The sequence below is a fragment of the Rhinopithecus bieti genome, unplaced genomic scaffold, assembly GCF_001698545.2.
Source record: "Rhinopithecus bieti isolate Rb0 unplaced genomic scaffold, ASM169854v2 scaffold_777, whole genome shotgun sequence".
Classification (NCBI taxonomy): domain Eukaryota; kingdom Metazoa; phylum Chordata; class Mammalia; order Primates; family Cercopithecidae; genus Rhinopithecus; species Rhinopithecus bieti.
The window spans coordinates 1,823,876-1,842,403 of record NW_016803392.1 but is presented as its reverse complement, the minus strand read 5'-3'; the positions used below and the strand labels follow the sequence as shown (position 1 = coordinate 1,842,403).

The 18,528-nt window shown below is 33.9% G+C and overlaps 2 protein-coding genes across 2 annotated transcripts in view; both read right to left on the bottom strand.

Annotated features, from left to right (window-relative positions):
* NECTIN3 (nectin cell adhesion molecule 3) overlaps nt 1-18,528 on the bottom strand; it is a 131,783-nt gene that overhangs the window by 43,289 nt on the left and 69,966 nt on the right. Inside the window, exons 6-7 of the mRNA XM_017882339.1 lie at nt 17,789-17,927; nt 15,662-15,743 (exon numbers count right to left, since the gene is read on the bottom strand). Of these exons, the coding sequence (XP_017737828.1) occupies nt 15,662-15,743; nt 17,789-17,927 (221 nt within the window). The remainder of the gene's footprint in view (nt 1-15,661; nt 15,744-17,788; nt 17,928-18,528) is intronic.
* Nucleotides 1,075-3,014, bottom strand: LOC108535938 (E3 ubiquitin-protein ligase Mdm2-like). Its single transcript, XM_017882353.1, is given in 5 exon segments — nt 1,075-1,505; nt 1,508-2,237; nt 2,239-2,497; nt 2,499-2,548; nt 2,682-3,014. Coding segments are annotated over 5 exon segments (1,353 nt in total). The 5' UTR covers nt 2,856-3,014; the 3' UTR covers nt 1,075-1,365.

The following is an 18,528-nucleotide window of genomic DNA, read 5'->3' as shown; positions in this document are numbered from 1 at the left end:
AAAAAAAAGGCTTTTTTTTTTTTTTTTTTTTTTTTTTTTTTTTTTTTTTAAAACCTAGAAAGAGTATTTTGGAGAAAGAAACTAAGGATCAGAAGGTTTAAGAGTATCAAAAATCTGGGGCCAGGTGCAGGGCCTCACACCTGTAATCCTAGCATTTTGGGAGGCTGAAGTGGGTAGATCACTTGAGTTTAGGAGTTCAAGATCGGCCTGGCCAACATGGTGAAACCTCATCTTCACGAAAAATATAAAAAAATCAGCTGGTATGGTGACACATGTAATCCAGTTACTTGGGAGGCTAAGGCAGAATAGCTTGAACCCAGAAGGCTGAGGTTGCAGTGAGCTGATTTCACTCCACTGCATTCTAGCATGCGTGACAGAGCAAGACTCCGTCTCAAAAAAAAAAGTGTGTCGAAAATTTAAATACTACTTCTTGGCTGGACATGGTGGCTCACATCTGTAATCCCAGAATTTTGGGAGGCCAAGGCGAGTGGATCACATGAGGTCAGGAGTTCGTGACCAGCCTGGCCAACATGGCAAAACCCTGTCTCTACTAAAAATACAAAAATTAGCTGGCCGTGGTGGTGCATGCCTGTAATCCCAGCTGCTCCAGAGGCTGAGGCAGAAGAATGGCTTGAACCCGGGAAGCAAAGACTGCAAGATCATGACACTGCACTCCAGCCTGGGTAACAGATTCATCTCAAAGAAAAAAAACTAAATCTTTCACACATTTTCTCTTTACATCAAAGGTACTAAATAAGTTACATTTAGGCTGGGTGCGGTGGCTCATGCCTGTAATCACAGCACTTCGGGAGGCTGAGGCGGGCAGATCATGAGGTCAGGAGATTGAGACCATCCTGGCTAACACGGTGAAACCCTGTCTCTTATAATAAAAGTACAAAAAATTAGCCAGGTGTGGTGGCGGATGCCTGTAGGCCAAGCTACTCTGGAGGCTGAGGCAGGAGAATGGTGTGAACCCGGGAGGCGGAGCTTGCAGTGAGCCGAGATTGCGCCACTGCACTCCAGCCTGGGCGACAGAGCGAGAATCCATCTCAAAAAAAAAATAAGTTACATTTAAATGCCATATACATATATTTAAAAAAACAACAACAACAACAGATACTTCTCATTTAAGACAGAATAGAAATTATTTAAAATTAGGGGTTGGGGTAAAGGATGAGCTACATATTCAATGCAAATTATGGTAAGTATTCTCTATTTCGCTACCAAAGTAGGTCAATTATACTAAAGAGAAGACATCTATGTGGATTGAAGCATTTTCTCACTTTGATATATGTAAATAATTTTCATGTTGTCTAAATTCTTAGGGTTAGTTAGAAATATATAATTCTCTTACAGACAGGTCAACTAGGGGAAATAAGTTAGCACAATCATTTGAATTGGTTGTCTACACACTGGGCAGGGCTTATTCCTTTTCTTTAGCTTCTTTGCACATGTAAAGCAGGCCATAAGATGTCCTGTTTTGCCATGGACAATGCAACCATTTTAGGTCGACCCTGACAAATCACACAAGGTTCAATGGCATTAAGGGGCAAACTAGATTCCACACTTTCTTCTTTGTCTTGTGTTTCTTCTCTTTCAAACTCTTTCACATCTTCTTGGCTGCTATAAATAATGCTACTAGAAGTTGATGGCTGAGAATAGTCCTCACTTTCTTGTGACTGTGAGGCTTGTGTGATTTTATCATCATTTTCCTCAACACACGACTCTTTGGAATCATTCACTATAGTTTTTTTACAATCAGGAACATCAAAGCCCTCTTCAGCTTGTGTTGAGTTTTCCAGTTTGGCTTTCTCAGAGATTTCCCCATTATCTTTCCCTTTATCTTCAGGAAGCCAATTCTCACGAAGGGCCCAACATCTGTTGCAATGTGATGGAAGAGGGGGCTTCATTTCATTGCATGAAGTACATTTCCAATAGTCAGCTAAGGAAATTTCAGGATCTTCTTCAAATGAATCTGTATCACTCTCCCCTGCCTGATACACAGTAACTCGATATACCTCATCATCTTCATCTGAGAGTTCTTGTGCTTCTTCACTAAGGCTATAATCTTCTGAGTCGAGAGATTCAACTTCAAATTCTACACTAAACTGATCTGAAACTGAATCCTGATCCAACCAATCACCTGAATGTTCACTTACACCAGCATCAAGATCTGGATTCGATGGCGTCCCTGTAGATTCACTGCTACTGCTTCTTTCACAACATATCTCCTTATTACACACAGAGCAAGCTTTCATCAAAGGAAAGGGAAATACTATCAGATTTGTGGCGTTTTCTTTGTCCTTCACCAGATAATTCATCTGAATTTTCTTCTATCTCACTAATCGCTCTCCTTCTAGATGAGGTAGATGGTCTAGAAACCAAATGTGAAGATGAAGGTTTCTCTTCCTGAAGCTCTTGCACAAGGTCCTTTTGATCACTCCCACCTTCAAGGTGACACCTGTTCTCACTCACAGATGTACCTGAGTCTGATGATTCCTGCTGATTGACTACTACCAAGTTTCTGTAGATCATGGTATATATTTTCCTGTGCTCTTTCAGAGAAGCTTGGCACGCCAAACAAATCTCCTAGAAGATCATTTCAACAATATACAATATGTTGTTGCTTCTCATCATATAATCGTTTAGTCATAATATACTGGCCAAGATAAAAAAAGAACCTCTTTCATAGTATAAGTGTCTTTTTGTGCACCGACAGACTTTAATAACTTCAAAAGCAATGGCTTTGGTCTAACCAGGGTCTCTTGTTCAGAAGCTGGAATCTGTGAGGTGGTTACAGCACCATCAGTAGGTATAGACATGTTGGTATTGCACATCTGCCTGCTCCTCACCATCCGGGGTTTTCGAGCTTGGAGTCGGGGGTCCCTCGAGACTCCCCAGTTTCCTTCACGGGGCCCGCGTAAGCACAACGCCCTGGGCCTCGGGGACCATTCCACTCTCGGGGCCAGGGCACTGGGCGCTCGAATGCACTAATCCGGGGAGGGACGGGGCTCCTGACTGCGAAAGCAGCAGGATCTCGGTCAGAGGGGTCGGGGCCGCCCCTCCGGCTCGGCTTCTTGCTCCGTTTTCCCGACACACAGCGCCGGACACGGCCCACAAACAGCCAAGCTAGCCGCGGTGCCGCGGTGCGCGCCCCCTACCGCCGGAGAGGAGCGCGCGGGGTGTCGCGGTGCATCCGGGCATTTGTGCGCGCGCACACACCCGGCCCAGTTTCCGCCAATTGTAAAATTGTTAATTGAAGTGTTTTCAGTTGAAAGCTAGATGGCGATCTTTTAGGAGTGATGTTGGAGGAAATTTCGCCTTGAGTAGAAGACTGAGCTTTGAAAGACCTCAAATGGTGTTTCCAATTCCAGGGCAATGACTCACACTTGCCATGTGCTGCCCTGACAACTCTCTCCCTTGTCAAGTTACGTAACTCATAATATCACATTCCTCACTTAAAAAAAAAAAAAAAAGAGTACAGTAGATTACTTAATTCCAGTTAGTTCACTATGGAAAATTACCATCAAGGATAGGATTACTCAGTTGTAGAGGACTTTAAAATAAAAATAAACGAGTCACTTTTATGAGCCAAAACCATATTCATTATAAATCTCTGTATACAAGAACTATAATGGGAGTGGAAGTGAAGGAATATTCCCCCAGAACAATTTTGGTGTTTGGACTTATAATTACATGCATTACTTTGGGACATAAGAATAGAAAACAATAAAATATAAACTTACTAGAGCAAAAATAGAAAATAATAAAATTAAGTATAAATTGTTATATAAACTAAGCACTTATAAAAACAGACTTACAAAAGAAACTGGAAGCTATTAATTATAATATCAACAAACAATTCAGTCAGTCTTAATGTTAGCAAATCTAATGGATGTGCAGTGGCAATTCATTGTGGTTTAACTTGTATTTATCTGGTGACTGGTAATGTTGAGTATTTTTTCATGTGCTTATTGGCCATTAGTACATTTTCTTTGACAAAAAGTCTAAATAAATCTGCTCATTTTAAAAAACTGGGTTGTCTTCCTATTGAGTTGTAAGACTTATTCATATATTCTGGAAGAAAGTCTTTTGTCTGACACAAATTTTGTTTGTGTCTGTGGTTTGCCTTTGCCTTCCTAATGGTGTCTTTCAAAGATCTAAAGTTTTTAATTTTAATGAAGTCCGACTTATCACTTTAAGTTTTATGTTTTTATGATCTGGTATAATTAATATGTGTGTGTGTGTAAACATGCACACATGGTTTAACAATTATACATGCAGTTCATTTCTCAATGGGACATAACCACAGTAAAATTATTCAACTTTGTAACTACCTTTTCTTAAATATAGTCTGCAATTTCTCAGGTTCTACTTAAAAGTAAAGCTACTATTTTACATTATTTTTCTAAAAAGGTATTTGTGGTTTCCATGGGAACACATATATCAATAATAAGGCATTTGAAAAGTTTCAGACAAATACATTTACATGCCATTTCTTTTCATAAACAGGACTGATAGTCTATAGAATTACTGCCCGCCAAACATCTGAAATTAAGATTATTACCTTCTGTAAAGTGCCAATGAATTTAAAATACGAATCTTCATAAAGCTAAGCATTTCCTTTTAAAGGCCTTTAACAAATCTCATTCTTCTCAAGTTACTTATGTACAAAAAATACTCCACCAACAGCAAGTTTTATATCTCATCTATATTCATTGTGGCTAAAGCTACTGTAAAGATATCATTCAAAGTGCATTTTAAGCTTCTAGTATCTATGTGAGCTGTCAAACAGTCCTAAGTGTAAAGCAACCATAATACAATGTTTAATTCACATTTTTAAGAAGAAAATCTTGTTCTTAAAGCAAAAAAAAATTTGAAGTAATTTTTGTTTACATTGTTTTTTAAATTCAATGATATTTGGATTGGCAACAGTTCTTAAAATGAAACTCAAAAACATCTACAGAATAGTGTTGGTTACTTCTACTGTGTATGCTTTTATAATAACCCATTAACTAATCAACTGTATAGTTAAATGTTACACTAAGAATCACATGAAGATATCTATGTAGAACATTGGTCTCAAGTAATACCAATGTTACTTTTGAATCTACCATCTGTATTATTTTCCCAGGGGAAAAAAAGGAGTCAAGATGTAGAACTGGAAGGGGCCTTAAAATGTAACTTTATTCCCAATGCAGGAATGCTTCCTATGACCTACAACAATAGACAAAAGCTGAGTCCAATACACAATGTCAGTATTACTGTGCAAAGTATCAGCCCCACTATCAGACAAATCTAATTATTGGAAACGTCATCTTTATGCTGAGTATTCTGTTCTACCTTCTCGTGACCTTCACCTTGCAGTTCAAGTTCTGCTTTTTAAAATTATAAAGAAAACTACACTCCCCATCAATGGAACAGTAAGAAATCATCATGGAGTTTGGCTCTGTGGAAGAAATAGACAAATTACGCAGTCATAGAAATGTTAAATGAACTCAAGCTGGATCTCTTGAAAAACCAGAAGTAGGCCTAAAAGAATTTAATGTATTTTAGGTTTTAAGTTTTTTGTTTGGTTGTCATGGAAACTCATCAAAAAGAATGATCCTGAATATGAATGTGTAACATATATATTTTGCTATTAATCAAAGGTAAGGAAAGTAAGTTGTGACATGTTAGTAAATATGAAAATGATTTTAACAGGCCTAATGCGTTTTGAAACATATTTGTAAAGCAGTATCAATGATTCAAACTAAAGTACCACTCCAGATAGGGCCCCTCCCCTAAAACAGTGGGTCTTACTAACTTTTCAATAATAAAATGCTGTTTAGTCTGAATTTCAAGATTAACATTTTAATTTACATGCCCAAAAATACACATATGTCACTGTGGGGCTTATTTCTCAGAATAAGATTCCCAAGTAGCAAGCGATATATATTTAAAAAGATGGAGTTACCAACTGGCTAACTGCTTGCCCTGAACACATTCCCAATCAAGATATATCAATAAATCAAATAATGGGATGTTATTATACAAAAACCTAAGTAGATGAACATCTTGGTTTGAAAATATGTTCCAAGAAATCAGCAAAATAAATTTGGAATCATACCACAACCAGATTTAGCCAGTGGTGAAAACATGTCTGTGGGGAAAGAGAGGTAATTATGTCTATTATCATGCCTAGAAACAGGAATTTGAACTATGGTAGCTTGGTAGCTATGGAAATTTACTTGACAGGTTGCCAAAGCAAACTGGGTTAAAGATTCCCATTCTCATAAAAGAAAATGGAATAATTTGGTGGCTGCAGATAAGGTCACCTCAACCAAGAATAAACTGTGGTCATGACTACTTTCCCCAAAACAAATCCTTTTGAATGTTTTCCATTTATTCAGTTATTTTAAAATTTCTTAATTTTGGCATTTTAAATCTTTCTAAACCAAAATGTATCTTGAATTTAATCTAGTATTTCTAACTTATTTGACAACTGTAGCCTTTTAAAGAGTTGTTGTCTATTTTTTTTTAACCAATGAACTCTTTAAAACATTTAAATTAATTCATTCTAACATGTCTTCTTCAAACTTAAGATGTTTCTAAATAAAAATTTTACTTTAACAAAAGTTTTATTTATAATTTCATTTTATTTAAAGTATCTGAATAGATTCAAAAGCGAAAGTGTGCTAAGTATTCAATAAATTTGTTCTAAGACACTTCCAGAGTATGAGAGAAGTATCTTAGAGAGCTTTAAGCACCAGTGAAGGCTGGTGATTTGAGATAAAAGTCAAAAAGTCATGTTTTCAGTGAAATCACTATCACAGGAGTTAATATAACACCATGATTATTTAGCAGCTCAAAGTCAGGCTACATGGACTTAAATACATACTGGCACTAGGACATAAATATGTGAAATCAGGACAATCCTGGACATTCTAGGATATAAGATTACTGTGCTCATATATAAGGAGGGTATCAATAGCCTGAGATAGTCTCCCCATTGGTATTTTCATGTAAACAGGTAGTAACGGATATTATTAATCTCTAATCCTGGGAAGTAAGGCAGGCACTGAGGTCTCACTGGCATTGCTAATGTCACAATACGAAGATAGCTAACTTGGACAACTCTCCACTTAGGGCAGCCTTAATTTAGCCTAATTTTTATTCTCTCAAAAGTCCATAAATAGACCAATTTTCTATTTTTAACATATCAAAAGAACTTCAACAAAACCATCTGTCCAGAATAAAATCAACACTAAATGGCCAAATTCAAAGTAAAATTAGATTAATAGTGGTTATGTAAAATTTAATTCACAAATAATATGTCCATTCTCTGACAACAATTTAGTTTCTTTGTTCTGAACATTTATAAATAGTTCAGCTCTCTGTCCAGACTTCTTCGTATTTACAAAGGAACTGCTCCCAATACATAAACATCATGCTTTTATAAAGAAAACTACTAGGTGCTCTGAAATTGGGAGGAAATTTCATTGTACTTGGCTTACCACATTAAGCTTCAATGGTTCCTTATTTCTGTTTACTCATGAGTCAATCAAGTTTTGATTAAATAAAATGACAACTAACAAAAAATAGGTCTTCCACACCCCCATTCCAGAGATAAAAGCATAGCACTACATTGTTATCATATAATCTGAACATCATCAAAATTAACATCTTCTCTTAAAAAGTCACTGTTGGCTGGGCGCAGTGGCTCATGCCTGTAATCCCAACACTTTGGGAGGCTGAGGTGGGCGGATCACGAGGTCAAGAGATCAAGACTATCCCGGACAACATGGTGAAACCCCGTCTCTACTAAAAACACAGAAATTAGCTGGGCCTGTTGGCGCACACCTGTAGTCCCAGCTACTTGGGAGGCTGAGGCAGGAGAATCGCTTGAACCCGGGAGCAGGAAGTTGCAGTGAGCCAAGATTGCACCACTGCACTCCAGTCTGGCAACAGAGCAAGACTGGTTTCAAAAAAAAAGAAAAGAAAAGAAAGTCACTGTTAAAGAGAATGACAGGCAAAAGAATGGGAGAAAATATCTGCTAATTATACAGCTGACAAAGGATTTGTATCTAAAATATATAAAGAACTCTCAAAACTCATCAATAAGAAAATGATCCAATAAAATGAAAATCTGAACAGATATTTCACCAAAGAAAGCAAACGAAAAAATGTTCTACATATTAGTAACTAGGAAAAATGAAAATTTAAACCTAAATAAAACACGACCACACAACTATTAGAATATCTAAAAATTTTAATGTCTGACCATAGTAAGTGTTGGTAAGGGTATGAAGCAACTCACATGGCTGATAGGAACATAAATGGTAAAATCATTTAGGATGACAGTTTGGCATTTTCTTAGAAAGTTAAGCACACTTACCACATGACCCAGTCATTCCACTCCTAGGTGTTTACCCAAGAGAAATGAAAGCATATATTTACACAAAGACTTGTACATAAATGTTCATAGCAACTCTGTAATAGTCCCAAACTGGAAACAAAAATGTCCATCAACAGATAAATATATAAACAAAATGCAGTATATTATAGCTACGTAAAAGGAATTAACTACTGATCAACATAACATGAATGAATCTCAAAATCGCTATGTAAAGTGAAAGAAGAAGACCAAAAGAGAGAATACATTGTATAAAATTTGTGTAAAATTTGAGAATATGCAAACTAATACATGACAGAAAGCAGATCAGTGGTTAGTTTCCAGAGGATATGAAAGAGAAGCTGGTCAAAGACTAGAGGGGGGAGATTACAAAGGGACACTAGGACTTTTGGAAATGATGGATATATACAATATTTTCATTGTGGTGATATCTGCCAGGTATATTTGTGTGTGTGCGCAGTATATGCAAAACATAACAAATTTACATTCTTAATATGTGAAGTTTAGTGTGTAATTAATATTTTAATAAAGCTCTTCTTAAAAAAGGAAGAAAGCTGTCACCATAGGAGTTGTCCATTCATCACTAAAACGTAAGCTCCATAGACAATTTTTTTCATCTTTTATTAACTACATATTCTCAGTACTGGCATATATTAAATATTCAAGAAATATTTATTTGATAAATGAATGACAAAGAAAAAAAAACAAAACACTACTATGAATCAAAAAGTGTAGACCCCATATATTCTAGTTTCATTTCAAGCACTACTAAGGTTATAATAAAGGTATGAATATTTCCAAAACAAACATATGCTAAGTTTAAATAAATCAAAGTAGCCATCAGCTTTGTTTTCTACTGAAATAATTTCACTGCTTAGCATCTTTAATATTTTATCAAGAATTATGCAGCTTCTTTTTAAATAACAATAATAGCAAATGCACAGTAATTACTGTGTGTCAGGCACTATTCTAAGGATGTAGCATATATTAGTTTATTAATACCTATAAAACCTTATAAAACAAGCTTATCTTTTTCTCATTTATAAGACAGATAGCAAAAGTTTTGATATGATGAAGACATCAATCTTTTACACTTCACATGTTACAGCTATATCTCCTTTAAATTAACTTTATGATTCTTGACAAATATTTTTAGATATTTAGATTTTTTTTTTGAGACGGACTCTCGCGCCCAGGCTGGAGTGCAGTGGCCGGATCTCAGCTCACTGCAAGCTCCGCCTCCTGGGTTTACGCCATTCTCCTGCCTCAGCCTCCCGAGTAGCTGGGACTACAGGCGCCCGCCAAATCGCCCGGCTAGTTTTTTGTATTTTTTAGTAGAGACGGGGTTTCACCGTGTTAGCCAGGATGGTCTCGATCTCCTGACCTCATGATCCGCCCGTCTCGGCCTCCCAAAGTGCTGGGATTACAGGCTTTAGCCACCGCGCCCGGCCTGATATTTAGATTTTTAATATTTCTTTTTGCTTTGAAGGGCACTCCCCAACTAAAATTAGTTAATAAATGATTATTTTAACCAAGCTTTGTTGATCACAAAATTTTTTTTCACCTCAGAGCAGAATAAGGCCCCACAATTCTTGCACTACTTGTCTCAATAACTGCCAGTACTTACTAACTGAAGGCAATATAAAAGATGAAAACATTTTTCTACTCAAGGGGAAAACCATGCTAGAAATAATCCTTATTTGAATAATCCACTCAGTCATATGCTTTCTTATAATTTGGAAAAAAAATATTAACTCTTCTATCATATTCCTCTATCTCTTCCCTAATCCCAAAGATCGTAACTACCGGTAGTGCCTGGAAACATGTTAAAATATTCAGATCCTGGGAGAAAATAAGACCATCAATGATTACTAACAAAAGCAGCCTACCTAAAAATTACCATTGGAAGATGGCAATGATGTATTGGAAAATGACTTTTAAAAGATATAATGAAAATACATGAAATTATGAAGAGGAGAAAAGTGAATGGGTTCAAGAAAGGTTTAAATGAAATATGGCCTGATTATAACTGAATACCTGGAGGGACTTATCTCTTGAACTTAAATTCTTAAAACCACAAAGTTTAGTAACATTTGAGTTCCAACCATAACTGTTTTGCTTTTCTAAATCTTCTTATAACATAAACCAATGGAGACACATGATTCATCTTACTAAACTGTTTTTGCCACAGATTTGGATACCATGGAGCAATGCACATGAAACAAAATATTTTCACATCTACTTACAAAACGTTTAGAAAACGTTCATCACAATTTTGTCCAATAAATAAACAGACAAAAGAATAACAATTTGCAGGAAAAAATGGCTTTTTAAACACTTGAAAGGATGCAGAAACTCACTAAAAGATTGCAAAATTATAATTACATGTACATGCCATTCCTATCAGATTAGCAATAATCAAGTGGAATACATATACATACTATTGGTGAGGTTGTGGAGATACAGGTATTTTTATATATTATTGGTAGAAGCGCAAAACAGTACAGTTCTTATAGAGGATTATTTGGCAATATATATCAAAACTATAAATACATTTACTGTTTGATGTAGCAAGATCAAATTTAAAAATTTACCCTGCAGATACTTGCATACATACAAAAGAGCATAGATACCTGGCTATTCGTTATAGCATTATTGGTTTATTAAAATCTTTTGACATTGCAAACTATGTAATATACACACATTACAATACTATGTAGACATAAAAAAGATTGAGAATGCTCTCTGCATCTCAATAATAAAAGATCTACAGTATATTTTAGGAGAAAATGGCAAGATATGTAACAAGGTATATGTATACATTACTTTTAAAAGGGGGAAAATAAATTAAAATGCACCTGAGTGTGTGTGTGTGTGGTGTTTTCTTGTCTATGCTTAAAGAAACAGTACGAAGACACAAATTAATAAAAGTGGTTATCTGTAGATGGGGGTAGGGTAAATAGGTATGGGAATGAGACCTTAGAAAACAACTCTTTATATTGTTGTGTATGTATTATCTATACACTTCAAAACATGTAAAAACATTCTTTCTCTACTAACACTGTCATTAATATTTACAAATATTTACTAAAGAAAGAAATATACTATAGTAAATTATTGGAAAGAAATTCAGTTTTTTCAGATAGTGAACACTGCTGACACACTGACCAGTATGACTAGCTTAACATTCCAGGTCAGTGACTCAGGTGTTCAATAGATCTCTATTTTCCTGTGCTAAAAGGCTACTTACAGAGGCGGGCAAAGGCACTGCAGAAAAAACAGAAACTACAGAAAATATAACAAAAATAATATTCACTGAGAAATCTATTACAAAGATAATTGCTAACATTTAAAATATTTCTATAGTCTCTTTTCTCTATTCTTTTACATATATTATGTATTGATATCTCATATTTGATACAGTGATATTATGGACACTGACATTAAATATACTGAAATATAGTATCTGTGATATGGATATTATAAATGATGCAGAAATTTTCACAGATTATAAACTGAAGAGGATATAAAAAAGGGCTTCTTTCACCTACTCATTCAAAAACTGTTTATCAGAATACATAAGGTGATGCATATGTTAATTTGCTTTAGTTATTCCACATACATTAAAGCATCACGTTGCATGTTGTATATCACAAAAATATACAATTTTGATCTGTCAAATTAAAAAAAATTATCAGGTACTTAATGTGCCAAGCACTGTATTTTATGCACTAAGATTATGGTACTAAACCATAGTGACATGACCCCTGCCTTCATACTGCTTACAATTTACAAGAGCAGTTCTCAAATTTTTGGCCCCAGGACCCCTTTATGAACTTTTACCCTTTTGAGGACCCCAAGCACTTTCATGTATAGGAATAATAGCTATCTATATTTATCATGTTATTCATTTAAACTAAGAGTTTTAAAATTTAATTCATTTAAAAGAATAGGAAACCTATTATAGGTTAATATAAACAGTATCTCCTAAATTTTATAAATCTTTTAATATCTGGGTCAAAAGAGGAAAATTTGATTTTCATATCTGCTACAGCATTCAGTCTACCGTAATATGTTGTTTAGCTGAAGTATATAAAGAAAAATAAAAGCTTCACACAAATACATTAGTTGGAAAAGGGAGACTATTTCAATAGTCTTCAGATAATTAGAAAAATACTCCTGCAATACTAAACTAAAATGCTACAAGTGGTAGTTTCTTAAGGTTAGTTGCTATGTGGAATCTAAAAACATACCAATAAGCTTTTTATATTCTGTGTCATTCATTAAAGTACTTTATGCATATATTACATTTCATCACATAGAAAGCTTACACACACATACACAAATATACATATTGTGTATACATAAACCAAATATCTTGACATGGAAACTGGTATGTGTATTCTTATACGTGAAATACTGTTCATAAAACTTTTTTAAGATTGTTAAAAATTAAACATTTACCAAAAATCATCTGACAGACAACTACTGTGAAAATAGGTATAAGGAGAGAAAATCTCATGATAGTTCAAGCAATTGAAAAGCTTTTATTAACATGGTATGTCAGCACTGTAAAAATAACTTCTAAAGCCTCATTCCCCATAATATTGCTGCTAGACTGAAATTCCTGTTATTCTCAGTAGAGTCAAATAAATATCCATTTCATGGAATCTCGTGGTCATCATTTATAGAGTAAATGTTACTTTAGGCTGAAACACAGACTATTCTAAAAGATTTACATTTTCATTAAGATTTTCCATATCGGAAATCCCAACTATATTCAAAATATGAGATATGTTTTCCTGAAAATGTTCCCTAGATCATTTTAGTTGGTGTGGAAAATAGTTTTCATAATGTTTTTAATTCTTTCAAATCAAGTCTAAAAAACAGCATTATTCATAGAATGCAGTGTTTTCAAAATTTTAATGCAAGGAAACTCTATACTAGTCTTCAATTATTTCATATCAGATTTAAAACTGAATGACATAAGGAAACCCCTCATATGTATTCCCCTGAGAAATCACAATATGCAAGGGATAAAAAGAAGAATTGTCATTTGCAGCAACTAGATTAATATGCCTAAAAAAATAAAATGAAAACCATTAGAATGAATCAAAACTTGATAAAAGAGGCTGCATATAAGATTCATATTTTTAATCAGGCATTTCTATATGCTAATAGCCAATTTAAAAAGTTCACAAGGGGAGGGTGGAGAGAAATCTTAGTGACTATCAAAATACTTAAAATGCCTAAAGTAAACCTAATAGGAATGTGGAAAGCACGTACGAGAAAGAGATTTTATTCCAGCATACACACACACCCACACACACACACACACACACCCCACCAGAAACCAGAATAGAGGCTTATCTGGTTTCTAGATGGGAAGAAATGACATTATCATAAAGTTGTCAATTCTTACTAAATTAATTCAGGAGTTCAATAGAATGTTTATGGAATCTGGGAAGGTAATTCTGAAGTAGAGAAAAGAAAAGTCAAGAAAAATTTTGAAAGCAAGAACAGAGATAAGGGAATTTACTGAATATCAAATCATATTATAAAACAACTGTAATTGAAATACCAGTATCTTGGTTTAGGAAGAGAAAGACATAGCAATATAACAGAATTAAGAGTTCGGAAACAGACCTAATATGTATGAGAATTTATTTTAGGATAAAAGTGCTCTCGAACCACGCAAAAGTATAGGTAATTGAAAAGTATTTGGACAACTGGTTATCCCATTGGGAAAAAACGGGTCTCTACCTCTTTATTAAGTTTAAGAAAGTTTCAGATTAAAATGAAACATAAACCATAAAACTATTAGTTTTCTAAGACTTTTTTCTACACTCTAGTTCAAGGAGAGAGAAGGAAATGTAAGGAAGTAATTTCAGACAACACACAACTTCCAACAAACACAATGAAAGAGACAGATTTTTACTACATAAAAATGTCATTTTTTTCTATATGACACCATAAGGTTAAAAAATAAGAGATGAATATAATACAAAAGATTACTATCCACATCAAAGAGTTCCTAAAATCTAAGAAGCAAAATTCAAAAGTAACCAAAATCTGAAAATGACGCAAAAAGGTAATTTACAGAATTATTAATACCTATAGCCAATCGATTATGAAAAGCAGACCAACTTCATCTAGGAATCTACAAAACATTTTAATGAGCTACTTTTTCAGTTATCTAACTGGCAAAAAACCAAACAAACCAAAACCAAAACCGAAACGAAAACAAAACACAACAACAAAAAACAACAGCTCCAGCTAAAAATTTTATGATATTTCACACCACTTGTCAATTTCATTTATTTGCCAAGAGATGAGACTACACTCTTTACGTGAGAACAAAAGGTCTGAAAAGATGGCACATCTTCACTATCAGGACACCTAACTGTGTAAGATGACAAAGCTAGCACCCACTGACAGTGGGTCCACGTGCCAGGGAATGCTCCTTCCTGCCCCATTCTTGGTCAGTAGACTGACTACACAGTCAGCTAAGGAAGAGAAGCAGAGAACATCTTGGCAGAAACATTCCTTTAGAATTTTTCCACCAAATTAAATCAATGAATGGATGGGCTAATGATTTGCCTTATTCAGGCTGAAGATACAGGACATATTTTAGGAGGAAAGTATTATAGGATATGCCCCCAGATGTTATAAAACCCCAGTACAGGCTTAGAGATCCAATATGTTGTATTGGTGATAGAGAAAAAGACAAAACAAACATACAAACACAACCACTAAAGTTGAGAATCAAAGAATTCAAATATTCTGATAGTTTACAACTTTCCCAAATAACAAGTATAGCACATTAATCCAGGTATAGAATACAAGATAAAAGCACTGAATCATACTTTCACATGAATTAATGGGAACTGATTCCAAAACAGAATAAAATACTGTACACTCCAAGGAAAAGAAGCCCTTCAATAGATATTAATTTTCTACTTTTTATTTTACAATAAACTTGTATGTCAATAAAACTGTGTTAACAGTAAGTCTTCAACAAGTATTTAGTAAAAGCCTAATATAATGTTGATTTGTCTTATTTATACTGGCCATAACAACTTGTTTGTTGACAAAATTTGATCTCTTAAATGTTTCAGAGAAATGACTGAGCAAGTTAAAACTTAGGTACTGCTATGTAATCTTTAATGTATAATGACTGAACAACGTTTTGAAAGAAATAATATAAATGGCTTAGTTTTTTTTATTGTATCTTACATTATCTTAAGTGTACTCATGAACACATACCTGATACAGGTCTTTCTGAGGCAAAGGTGGGGATCGTTCTTCATACATAGGAGGTGGTTTATGTGTGGGTGGAAGGTCAATCCTGCATTGCAAAGGTTAAAATATGTGATTGTCATATTTAGAAAAAAAAAAAAAAAGAGCAAAAGAAAATCAAGGTTCTCATAATTTTTGAGAATATTTTCCTCATACTACATAATATTTACACTAGCCTACATGTTTAATTCAGTTCTTAGATTGCCATTAATCTATCAAAGATCAAAAATAAAAGTAAACATTGGTGTTAAAGGTTCCTGTATGTAGAACCAATCATGTTTACAGAAGGAATTAAAATAGAAGAACTGAAATTAAGTAATCCAGTATATGACATGACTTTAGGGCATGTTTTAATATTTGACTATGTCTATCAACATTTTAGAGTGTCACTACACTTTCCTCCAAAGTGTCACAATAAGAAATATTTACACTGTATTTTAGAAATACTTCCAAAACTGATTTTCAAAAGCTCTAGTCACTCTTACAATATTAGTCAGATAATTAATATTTTCAACTTACAGACCATTATAAATCTTGCCATCTGAAATAAACAAAATAATCGATACATTTTTAGGGAATGCATTTATTTTTTCCAAAGTTGCATATCAGAAAATCAACATTTTCATATATTTTAAAAACTGTTTACTTATAACAAATATAGGTTTTAATATACCTTGTAGCTCTCTGCATTTTACATGATTTTATAAATATAGTCTCATGCTTTTGAAGATCACAGATAACATTTTTAGTACTTGTGCTTAGAAAATCAAAAAGTTATCCATATTAAAGGATAAAGGGAATGAAAACTATAGATCCTGAAGTAATAAATTCTCTGTGGTGTAATAATGTCTCCATGGACATAAACTAGTATTTTAAATGATTAAAACTTAAGTGATAAATAAAATGGCTACATTAATTTGTTAGCCTACCAGTACATTATGTTTTTGAAATTATAGAAAAGCCAAGATAATCTGGAAATTAAGATTAAGTAACCACATGCTAGTCACTCTTGAAAGACTGAAGGACTCCAGTCCCACAAGTATTATACTGAAAGAGCATTTTTTCATCCTTTTGTTTAAATAATTGTTTCTTCTTATCTAACGAAAATCACAGCAAATTTCTAGCTCCAAGGTGCCATAGGCCATTTAGGTGAGAAAACTGAGGCTCATTGAGATAAAGTAACTTACTTGTTCGTGGTCATAGTACTAATTTGATCATGACAGAGCTGTAACTGACACACAAGTGTCTTTGATCCAAAGGCTAGTGCTATAATTATGCCAAATTAGAGAAGCAAAGACATATACAAAGCATTTATGAAGACAGAAGAACTATCTTACGTCCTAACATAAAAACATTAATAAACCACATAAGAAGTAATGCCATTTGTAAAGAGCTTCACAGTTTATAAAATATTATCTTATTCTACTATCATCTCAACCATGTGAGGCAAGTAGGAAGAGCATTATTCATATTTCTCAAATGAAGCAATAAAGCTGTTGATGGAATTAACAGAACTGAGACACTGGTCATCTGATTCTACTGCAAGGTGCAATTTCTGCCTTACAATTCTATCTCAATGACTAGGATAAAAATATTGCTTATTCTTTAAATAAGAAGATATATATTTTACAATTCACCAAAAAAAAAGTGTTTTAAGAAAAAAGTTATAAAACTCTATTTAATAACTTGATAGTTCAAAGTTATATCTATACATAAGACATGCATATACAGTCTGAAGAAGCCATGAAAACTTCAAAGATATTTTTATATGTCTTTTGGTTACCACTTCATGAAAGGCTTACATTTCTGTTTAGAAGGCAGGACAACATAAAGTATTACTATGTTACCCTCTAGAAAGATGTCTAATACACTCTAGGTGAAAAATGTAAAGCTGTTCTGTACTTCTAGCAGCCCCTTGACAATGTTCATTTACCAAGATATAGTTTGAGATATTCTGATGAAACTAGGGTCATCTAACAAAGGCCTAATATTATCCTTACTTCTATCCCTTAATTTCTTTATGAGGAGCTGTAAAGGTAAACATAGACACATACTGATATGCATAGTTGAACAAAGGCAGAAACAGTTACCTACACTTTGTCAAGATAGGATGGTCTCTTTTTTCGAGGAGTCAGCAGCACAGTCACAAAGATAGCAATGATGAAAAGGGCAAGAACAGCTCCAATTACCGCTCCAGCTACAGCTATGGAAGAGGTCTGCTTAAATGGAACATCTGTAAAGTAACAAAAATTAGGCTTTTCAAATAATCTTAAAATTAATTCTTGAAATTGCATACATTTTCTACAATGTGCAAACTATTTGACTGAAGTATGTTATTCAAGAGCCAGGTTATAGGACCTCAAATTTGATTCACTAGGTTTAGTGGCATTAAGCTAAAACCCTTTCTTCTTTCTTATATTACTTTAATACCTCAACTTAACTTTTTAAAAATTATGTAAGTATCCCCAAACATCACCAGGAGAATATATTCTCGATATGCAAAGAGTATCTGGAGAATAAGATAGAGAAAAAGATGAAAGTAATTTTAAGTTTGTACTCTAAAAGGTAATTTTAAAATCAGTATTCTCTAATATAAATGACCAGTAATACAGACATTTAGCACTTTTATTCTCTTAAAATAAAAAAAAACTATTAACAAAATTGAAAAATTTCAGGTGCAAAACAGAAAATATCTCATATCAAAAAAACATTGACATTGGACATTGTAAATTTTGAAAAGTATTTTAAAATGTAAATATTAAAACAGGACTTGCACAAAATTTCCCTTAATTCATGCACATTTAATACAAAGTGCACTAAAAATAGCTTCTCTA